The sequence below is a fragment of the Pseudorca crassidens genome, chromosome 7 (assembly GCF_039906515.1).
Source record: "Pseudorca crassidens isolate mPseCra1 chromosome 7, mPseCra1.hap1, whole genome shotgun sequence".
NCBI classification, from domain to species: domain Eukaryota; kingdom Metazoa; phylum Chordata; class Mammalia; order Artiodactyla; family Delphinidae; genus Pseudorca; species Pseudorca crassidens.
Window position 1 is genome coordinate 102,782,589 of NC_090302.1, and position 10,879 is coordinate 102,793,467.

Consider the following 10,879-nt stretch of genomic DNA (forward strand, 5'->3'; position numbering starts at 1 on the left):
GTACCACATTTGAGGAAATTGTTTTTAAAGACTTCAGATCCATTTAGTTTAGATTTTTCAATATTTTATTATGGCACACAGGATAGAGTATGGTACAGTGTTCTTACTTCAAGAAATTCTCAAACCAACCAGCTCTTTCCATTTGGCTACTTTGTTTTACATGTAATTTGCACATATCTGAGCTTTACCATGTGCAGCATCCCATGTTTAATGAACATAAATGTGAAAAGCTTGGCTTCTGAGGCAACTCCTAGCGTTTACAGAAGTAAAGGTACTGAGAATCTTCGTAATTCAAATCCATAGCATCAAGGTAGATAAAGAAATACTTTACCTATTTGCTTTGGTGAGATATACTTAACTAGAAATACATAGTGTCATGTCATCAGGTAACTTTAAATGGAAACCACTTTGCTTTCAGATTAAATTCATGACCTTGAAGAGTTGTCTAAACAAGAAATATTGAAAAGAATTAGCTGACAAAGCAATTGTGTAAGAACAGAAGCAGAACAGCAGATAATCAGTAATTTCGTCCACATTCCACATCAAATGCAAGTGCGAGAGCTTTCATAACTTTACAGTGAACAGGGAGGACGGACGGGGTGTGTATTTGATGCAATGTCCAACCAGTTAGAGCTATCATTGAAATCCGAATATTTCCCAGTAAAGACATGCAGAGCGATGGCAATGCAACATACAAGCATATAATCCCCCCTTTAGCGACTGATCACAATTTCATTATCTGTATCTGTAGTGCTTAAAAAGTTTAAAATAGGTGGCATAAAGGCTATTTACTTGAGGCAACACAATTAAGCTAACAACACAATCATAAGCTCAGGATTGCAGGCAACATGTTTGCAATGGCAAATAAACTTTGATATTCTTACTCCATCCAAAATTATACAGAGATAATAAATTATTCCTTCTGATTGTATCCTTTGCTTGGGTTTCAACTGCTGCTCATGACAATATATTTTAAATGTGGTTATAGTGCTAGGTGGGTTAGGGTTACGGGATTCATATTCTATCCATACTGCATTTATTATTACATACTAGTGTTAAAGTTACCTGTTTACCATAGAGCGTATATTTATCACATAATTTCAGAATGGCCTCCAAGAAAGCCACTCCCAACATTATATAGGACACTTATGGGGCATAGTATATAGCTATTTATCAAAGAAAACCCCAGAGATTCTCATTTACTCGAGCTTATTATCAGTAAAATTTTTGAGGGGAGAGATTTCATGAATGCTCATGACCTAATTGCATCCTCAGAATTACCAATTAAGGGGGGGAAATGCATTGTAATTGTTAAAATTTTGACTTAAAAAAATTTGGAGGTCAATAGTCCACTTCTGTGTGTCTTATATTGGTGCCTTCTTTAAGATATTCGAATTAAGTCAACAACCACAGCAAGGAATGTCATTCAGTGTAACTTTATTTACTATTTATAGCACATAATTCAAGGCCTTTAATTTCTAACCACCAAAGGTTCAAAGGACTATTTTTTTTTCCATGACGTTTAACATTAACATTAGTGAATTCATTTATTCAGGGTTTTTTCTTTTTTATTGTAAACATCTGAATTATTCACATTGCCATAGATCCTGAACTCATAAGCGTGGACCATGCACAGGCTGGCAGCAAGCCAGGAAGCCACTCTGCAAGCAAACAGATACTCTGCGGAAGGAGAAAAGTCATAGCACAACATTTAATGCCCAACCTAAGTCATCTCAGAATTATACATGTATTGACTTCTTAATTCATATAGTATCTGCAACTCAATTGGTTGGTTGGTGATGGGATTGACCTGATTTCAGGAGAATTATTCCTGGAATAGTTAAGGAAAGGGGGTTCAATCTTTCTTCTTAGTGGCTTGTTCCTCCCCAGCACCTTCATCTTTTTTTTCCTCCTCCTCAGCTTCTTTGGTTTCTTCTGCTTCTTTGCCTTCACCTCCTTCTTCTTCCTCCTTTGCCTTCTCAGATTCTTCCTTGGCAGCTTTAACATAAAAAGCAAATGTACAAACTCCAAATGCAGCGTGAGTCCAATCAAAACATTTCTGCTAAGGTTTTGTGGAGGAACACAAATGTCAAAATACTTCCCCCAAACCTCTCAGCTCCTTTCTCCCAAAATACATGCAACTGACAATGCCTGCCGGGAATAATTTGCCACTGAACACATATTTAAATAGAATGAGATTATGTCTAGGTACTGGATGCTCTGCTCTCCTCCAGGACCTTGGTTTTCTTTTATTGTGTGTTTGGTGTTCATTTTTGTTCTTTAGGCTGCTCAGACACCAAATGACTGAGTTAAATGAATGGATTTTAAAATGTTTAATTAGGAATAAAAAGACAGCAGGAGGAGGATTTTTTTTTTAAGTTCTTTTCAAAAAAGTACCAAGCTAATTAGAGATGTGTGGCTCTGGGAGGCCAGCCAATCTGAGAAATGACGTGCTTATTACTAAAGGTCTGTTGAAGCAATAGATCAATGTATTATTTAAGATTCTAAACTCATGTATGAATAAAACTTCCTTGGCATAAGCAAGGCTTCATTTATCTTATCAATGTCCTAACAGATATTCATGCCCCGGCTGAACCTGGAGTTGCAGGGTGGGTTTGGTTTGGTTTGGTTTGAATCCTACCTTCTTCCTCTTGGGCTCCCTCCTCTTCAGCCTCGGCTTCAGCCTCCGCCTCCGCCTCAGCCTCCGCCTCCACCTCAGCCTCTTCCTTCTTCTCCTCCGCCTCAGCTTCTCCTTCAGAGGGGGGCTGCTCCTTGGCTTCCTCAGCTTTCGCAGGCTCGATGGTCTCCTCCACCTCGATCTGCTCCTCCTGGACGTGGCTGGTGTAGTAAGATGGGAAGGAGCGGGCGGACATCAAGTAGGAGCTGGTCTGTAAACCACCATAGGCAGATCGGCCAAAGACCTGGGAGCTCTGGGAGTAGCCGCTCGTTATGCTGCCCACGCTGGTGAAACTGAGCCGGGTCTCCTCACCTTCCAAGAGTTTCCTGGCGGAGGCAGGGAGAGGGTGGGGTTAACAATCATGAACACAGGAAGTGTGCTGAGCCCAACACCCAACACCTTCCCCAGTGCCACCCTGAAAGCCAAAGGCAGGGTTGGAAATTATCAGAACTTAGTAACTGGGGATGTTGTGACTGAGACCAGGAAAAAACCAAAAACCCCCCAAACACCTTAAAATAACCCTGTCTGTTAGACTTTAAATGTAATGGGAAGCTAAGAACAGGTCTCATTATTACAGGATAAATTCTTCTTGGAAAAGGCCAAAAGGTGAACACAATCATTTCAAAGGACTATTTTTGAAGATTTCTGATTCAACAGAAAGGAAGTCCGATTTCCTTCCTAAGGTTGAAGGGCTGCTACCTTTGCCCCTCCATTTTTACCTGTAAGCTGCAATCTCAATGTCCAAAGCCATCTTCACATTGAGCAGGTCTTGGTATTCCTTGAGGTATCTTGCCATTTCACCCTTTGTGGTTCTCAATTCATTTTCCAATTTGTTGATTGTGTCCTGTTGGAAGACAAAAAAAAATGCAAGCGTAAATCCTTACTGCTATTACTTTACTATAGCTGCAAGGGCATAGGTTTAATTAAAATCAAAGTGCACACCTTAGATAAAACCTCCCCTGAAACAACGGCCTTTTCTCTTTTTAAACCTTTCTTTGCTTGCCTAAAAAAATCCAGCTTCATAAAGCATGAGATGAAAGCAAAAAATTATTTTAAAAAACTAACAGAAGAATTTTTTTTGTTTTTGTTAATTACTACAGTCTAATGATTATCATAAAATGCCTGCAAGGAACTAAACAGATTTGTTTTTTTGAAAACTTTGTTTTTCATTCACTGACTAACTCTATCCAGGTTACATACAAGAAATCCACTTCTTTATAGGAGAAGGAAGTAGATAAATTTAATTTTTTTTATTTTCTCTAAAATATTTTCTATGTATCTATATTATTTTCTCTTCTCTCCAGAAGATGGAGAAAAAGAAACGTTTTATTATGGCCATCATTACCTACTACAATTTTGACTGTATTCCTGTCTACCTGCTACGCGAAGGGAGCCGTTGGTAAAATTAGTCTGAAATCATGCTGGTCACAGAACTAATGGGAGTTCGTCGCTGTGTCTATTAATCAGATGGTCCAGTCTGTGCAGCAAAGCAACTTGTGGTGAATTCAGGACAGCAGAGAGGCAGGCCAGAGGCAACGCCCTGCTCGCATCCCTTCTCCCACCCCACCCAACCCCCCGCAGGGCTGGGCCGCTTTAATGCGCAACAGAGATTCAACTGCACCCTGCACATCTTCGCAGACTGCAGTGGCGCCCGCACCCCGCCCTCCAACTGCCCCACCCGCTCCCACACAGCCTCCAAGGAGCCAAGTTCTACCCCCTAACAGCTGCATGCAGATGCCTCATTTCTAATCTCCACTTTCTAGGCGCGCCCTCCACTCTCCTCCCACCCCCCGCCCATCCTAACTCGATTCTGCAGCCCCCTCCCCGCCTCCACAGTGTTTTGCCCAGTGCCATACCTGCATAGCACTAATGTCGGCGTTCTGCTTGTCCTCCAGCTCCTGCAGCTGCTTCTCCAGCGCTTCGTTCATGCCCCGGCATGCTTCGATCTCCAGGGTCTTGGCCTTTAGCAGGCGGCGGCTCTCGGACACCTCGTCCTTGGCGGCGCGCACCGCATCGGTGTTCTTGGCGGCGCTCTCGGTCAGCACGGTGAAGCGGCTCTTGAACCACTCTTCCGCATTCTGCATGTTCTTGGCGGCCAGCTTCTCATACTGGGCGCGGATGTCCTTGAGCGCGGCGGAGAGGTCGGGCTTGGAGGACACATCCATCTCCACGGAGATCTGCGCGTACTGGATCTGCGCCTGCAGCTCGGCGATCTCCTCTTCGTGCACTTTCTTCAGAAAAGCGATTTCGTCCATCAGGCTGTCGATGCGCTTTTCGAGCTCGGCGCGGGCGAGAGCCGCTTCGTCGGCCCCTTTGCGCGCTTCCATCAGCCGGCCCTCTGCGTCCTCACGGCTCAGCACCTCCTCTTCGTAGCGCGCCTGCAGGTTGCGCAGAGTCTCCTCCAGCCCTTCGCGCTCGCCCTGCAGCGCCTGCTTCTCGTTGGTGGCGTCTTCCGCCGCCAGGCGCAGGTCGCGGATCTCCTGCTCGTACAGCACCCGGAAGCGGGACGGCTCGGAGTGCTTCTGGCGCAGCACCAGCAGCTCGGCTTCCAGGACCTTGTTCTGCTGCTCCAGCTCGTGCACGCGCTCGATGAAGCTAGCGAAGCGGTCGTTGAGGTCCTGCAGCTGCGCCTTCTCCTGGGTGCGGATCGACTTGAGGTCGTTGCTGATGGCGGCTACCTGGCTCAGGTCGAGGTTCTCGAGACTGGGCAACAAGGAGCCGGAGCTGGAGGAGTAGCTGCGGCGCACGGACAGCGAGGAGGAGACGGGCGCCGAGTAGCTGGAGTAAGCGGAGCGCGCGGTGCTGTAGCCGCTGCGCACGCTGGAGATGTGCACCCGGGGCGTCTCCACATAGCGCCGTTTGTAGGAAGTCGAGTAGTACGGCTCAAAGCTGAAGGAACTCATGTTGGCGGTCGGTGCCCCTCTGGCCGGCGGCGGAGATGGGGGCCTAGAGAGAAGAAGAACGGGGAAGAGAGGGAGAGGGGAGGATGGATGGCTGTGTGCAGCTCGGCTCTGTCCTGCCACCCCTATTTATACTCGGAGAGGATTCTGACGCAGCCTTAGATCGATCACTGCGCGCCGGGCCAGAGGGGGCAGAGCGCTGCTGCAGCCGAGGGGAGGATTCTGCGCAAAAGGAAGGCGGGGGCGAGCCACAGGCCGCGAGGATGCTGCGGCTTCGTCCTCTGCACTTTTCTCTGAAGGCTTCTGTTTTCTGTGAGACCCCGTACCCCCTCACTCATTTCCTTTCCCTACCCCCACCCCATCCTACTTATTCCTTGATCCCTGTATCACTCGGATTCGATCGTGACCCCAATAACAAGTTCTCATTCCCTACTGACACCTTAGTTTTCCATATGCCTGGAACCTCGGAGACACCCTCCCCCTCCCCGTCGCTCCTTCCCCACCAGGGGTCATCATCCCCCTGGTGTTTACGGTGACATTGCAGTGCCTCCAGGGCATTGGAGATACAAAAGATTGTCCCAGGTTGCATGTATGCGGCATATATGGAGGAAAGTTTTCTATTTCTTTGTAGCTGTTTCTGGCACTTTCTTTAATTTGTGTTCCTTTCTCCTGGTTATTTTTCTTTTTCTTTAGTGCGCTCCTTCTACACACACACACACGCACACACACACGTGGAACTGGGGCACTGCAGGTGTTGATTTTAGCATTTCTAAACCCTTAGAGCAGTTCCTATCAGCCTTGTAGTGTTACTAGATTTCCTCATTTCTTTCCGAGGAACGAAGCCTCGCATACTTTGGGCGTGTTGAAGCGTGTAGGTGGAGGAGTTTGAACTAGCTGCGGAGAAAACCGATTTGCAAAAACACAGCAGCCAGCACTGCAGCGGGGAGCTTCAGACTGTCACACGTTGCCTGTATCTCCTTCATCAAGATAAATTCCTGCTCGACACCGACAACTCCATCACATTAGAAGCCCCTTTGCCTCTTTTTACACCCGTGTAGCGCCCAACCTGATGATTTCAACAAGCCACGCAGGTGGCTGATTTTCAGAGGGAAGCTGCTGCTGCCTCCCGGAGCGCGGAGCGCGGAGCGCGTCTCCAGGGAGCAGAACTCGGACCAGAGACGTCTCGTTCTGGGGCGGGCAGAAAATAGCCGTGTGGTTCTTCCCCCCGAGTCACTCTGATAAACACATAACAGGCACAGTCCGAAATCCATGGATTTCTTTTAGGGAACACCCAGGGAGCTGAAACAGTGTGCACGCCGTAATGCACATTGATACAGCCCTGCGGTTTACAGAGCGTTTTCACGCACATGATGTTAGGGAGTCCTCCGGTTGCAGGGAGGGATTGCAGAGATATACACCTAAGATTTTTCTAAGCAAGCACTTAATTTTTGTTTTCTTTGGGTAAGAGTAGCATTTGAGGTGCAGCATACTGATTTTTTTTAAAAGAGGCAATCGAAGGGGAGACATGAGAGATTTTAAACAGAGAAGCCGGCATCGCTTTCCCTGTGATGCTGAGAGGGCGAAGGACTTGGAGCGGATACCACAGATGCTCCCGGAGCAACTGCAATCCCCTCCCCGCGACAGGAGGGTGGGAGTGGGATAAGGCTTAACTCCTGAGGTCCTCTGTACCTAAAAAACCTTTCCTTCTTCGTGGTAGAGGAAAAGACTGCAGCAGAGAACTTGCATGGGGTTTCTAAAGAATCTTGAAGGTCTCAAATAATGAGACTTTAGAAACATTACCATTGGTAGTTTAAAACTATCAAGAGGTCCATCCACACTCAGTCATTCTAGGATTTCAAGCTGAGGCTGTCCTGCATTTTGCTTGGCCCGGGCAGCACTCATTCTGATGACTTTTTACAGTCTATACATCTTTGGTCTTCGCATTGATCAGGGATTCAGCAGAGGGAAAGGCTTCTCGGGGTGGTGGGAAGAACCTAAGTAAGCCATATTTTTGTCTGCTCCCAGTTACCCATATGTGGATGACAAGTGGCAGAATGGATTTTTTTTTTTAACCTGCCCCATTAAAACCACATTGTTTCACACTCGCTCTGTGTGAGTCCACCTACACCACACTCTTAGGTATTCACGAGTTCATGTCTTTTGTGCCAGCTCCCTTCCCTCAGTTTCAGGTCACCCTCAGAGATCTTAAGCTCGTCAGTGTTTTGGCCAGGACTCCTGGCTGAAGACTGACTGCAGAGGAAGCTGCTCAGAAAGAGGGAGGTGGCTGATAGATGCTGCAGGGGCCGTGAGATGCTGCAGGAAGAAGAAACCTGTGGGCCTCCGCTGCTGTCCTTTGGGCAGCTGAAAAGAAAGGCACCCTGGAGTGTGAAGGGTAGGAATGGGAGCGCAGGGACCCTTGCCTTTGTTGAACCTGGTGAACAGGGGGTGGGGAAAGGGGCAGATCTTCTGTATTTAAGAATATAGACCTCTGGTCTTTTTCAATAGCTCCACTACAGCTTTGCTTTAGAGGAGCTCCCGGGCGCAGCCCAGGTCTGAGTGTTGGTGGCCCTACCTTAAGCCTTCCTCTGCTAGGTACCTGCTGCTTTTTAAAATATTCTGCCCAGTCACCCTCCTTTTTAACTCTTTGCTCTGAATACCCATGTGGCACTGGCCCTACATGTCAAAGCAAAGGTAAGATGAACAACTTTAGAAAATCTGCTTAAAAAAAGAATCTTGACTTTCCTTCCCTTACCACAAACGTTTCTGCATTCGTGTTTTTCACAGGGGTGTCGTTATTTCTTTAGAAGGCTTTGGGGTCTTGTTACACACCTGTGCATTTGTCCCACTTTAAACACATTCTCCAACAACATGAAATTGGTTGAGGGCTGCCAACAAAACACACTCCTAGGAAATAAAAATTACTTTAAAAATAAACAGGCAAGTATGTTGATGAAACTCATTCATAGAATTTCTACTACTCTGGTTATCCTTAATAGCTCTGTAATTCCCCTAAATGACTGTTTGAAGCAGTTCAGTTTAAAAGTAAAATGTATTAACATTACCACAGAGCTCGTAAAATATAACTCTTAGAACCACCGAAAAAATCTTCCTCCTCTAGTGCCAAGAGAGTCAGAAGCTTCAGATGGATAGGACCTGGTGACTTTCATTTCATTATTCTAAAACACTTTGGCACACAGGAAATTCTGTATCGGCATTTGTTTTGAAAAGCTGAGCTCTAGGCTGAAATTCTTATGAGGCAGGTCTCGTGAGAACATCAGTCCTTGGGTCAAGAGAGCAAAGTTCTCCTGCCACCAGTGAGCTGCAGGAAGAGCCCTCATCCGTAACAGCAGATGGGTCTCTATACTCTTCCCTATCGGGTAGATACATCATTGTCAGCAAAGTCGGCATCAGTTTGTCCTTGCAAGGAGGGATGAAGAAAATAAATACGTGCAGCATGCCTGCCCTGTGACAGGCATTTGATATCTATTATTTAATAACCCCCAGATCCCCATGAAAGGGGTTATTGTTTATTCTGAGCAAATAGCTGAGGCCCAGAGAGGTTAAGTAATGTGCCAACTCACACAGCTACTCCACACCTAAGCTCAATTCGCTTCCAGCCTGAGTAGGGCTCTACTCATTACACGTGCTGCAGCCAATGGCATGTGCTGCTTCCATATGTTTCTGTGGAATTTGATAATTGTATGCTGCAGTCTCTGTGCGTGTGGTAAACCACCCATGTTGGGGAGAGACAAATGTGAACTGATTTATACCACGAAGAAATTGTTAATGAGCGTGTTTTATTTGGACAGCTAGTGGTGGCAATAAACTAAAATTATTGTAGGTTTCTTAAGAGTGCCAATGTAAAATAAAATGGAAGCTACCAGTAGAACGTGACACATAACTGGTGATGTGACTTTTTAGACACGCCTCTAAACATCAGTTTACAAAACACCCTTTCTGGAATGAATGACCTAAATGCAACCTTAGCTGATTTAAACTCTTTAGAATAACTATATTATGACATCCACCTTTTTACTAATTAAAATACCGTCATATTCCACTCCTGTAAATAGGTTCTCTTTAGCAAAATGACCTTAAAAATTTCTCTGAAGAATAAAAGAACAAATGCTGGCACCCAACATCTCATCATTGAAGTTTATCATGCTTTCTCCAAATCTTTACCTTTTTAGAAAGAAATACGAGTAAAATCAACAGAAAATACATGGTGTGTGGAAACCACAAATATATTTCCTCTCTGCTTTTTATAACCAGTTTATTTCTTTATATATTATGCTCACCATAGGAGTCATAATACATGAATCTCCCCATCTCCTGGGAAATATATTTGAAAGAAAACTTTCCCCTTGTAATATAAAATATGACTAATTTTACAGCATCACATTTTGAAGTAATGCATCGTAAAGTGTGCTATGCAGCTATATAAAATGTAGAAGGCAACGGGAACGAGAATGTCATTTGAATAAATTAAAAATGAAAAGCACAATTATATTTAGAACACATGCAATATTAGAAATGACAGGAAGTTGCTGCTGTCCAAGGAGAAATGATGGTGATAGGTTTAAACTCCTAAATGCTTGCTGCATGGAACTGGCCAAGGTAATGTATGTTCTCCCCAGAGGCCTGTTCCACAGTGCCTTGCCCTTAATCACAGTCACCAGTCACAGATGTTAGAGGGTATGGTGGAGACCTTAAGGGGCTTCATTTGCAGTCATTTCAGGCAGGTCACAGCCCTATCGGTCCCAACCAATAGTACTAACCCTGTTTGTTGAGTTGTGCTTTCCTGACTGCGAGGAAAGACATGCTGCTTCTGCAATTTGAGTACCAACTAGCCACAAAAACATGCCATGTGGCACCTGGATTTCTTTGCTGACCTTTACAGTGGTTTAATAAATCAGTCGGAGGAATGTGAGGTTTACTGTTTGCAAAGACAGTGTATAAGCATTTCCGTCTGCAAGAGACAAAGGCCCGAGGTTGGCTCTTTCACAGCCAGGCTAGAGCCCAGCCAGAGCAGCAGTTCACTTCAGTGCTGCAGGAATGCAGCAAATGCTGCTGCAGAGCTGATCCTGGGCGGATCCCTGGGTTCCTCCAGTACAGCAGACAGGCTGCTGGCACCAGGATATATAACGTTTGGTGTCTGGTAAGTTGAACATATAAGAGACTGTCTGGATTAGAAAAGCAAAACTGGATTGTGTCTAAATGACTTATTGATTGATTAAATAACTCTTGGTGTTCATCCATCGAGTCACCGAATGCCGTTGGAACACTTGTAATGTGCACAAGT

At 45.4% G+C, this 10,879-nt stretch overlaps 1 protein-coding gene across 1 annotated transcript; it reads right to left on the reverse strand.

Annotated features, from left to right (window-relative positions):
- Positions 1–1,420: 1,420 nt before the first annotated feature.
- On the reverse strand, positions 1,421–5,737 carry NEFL (neurofilament light chain). The gene is made up of 4 exons (XM_067745177.1): positions 4,534–5,737; positions 3,397–3,521; positions 2,642–3,003; positions 1,421–1,998 (listed from the first exon to the last, which is right to left on the reverse strand). The coding sequence occupies exons 1-4, from the start codon at positions 5,578–5,580 to the stop codon at positions 1,856–1,858; spliced, it is 1,677 nt and encodes a 558-aa protein (XP_067601278.1). The 5' UTR covers positions 5,581–5,737; the 3' UTR covers positions 1,421–1,855.
- Between the last annotated feature and the right edge of the window lie 5,142 nt (positions 5,738–10,879).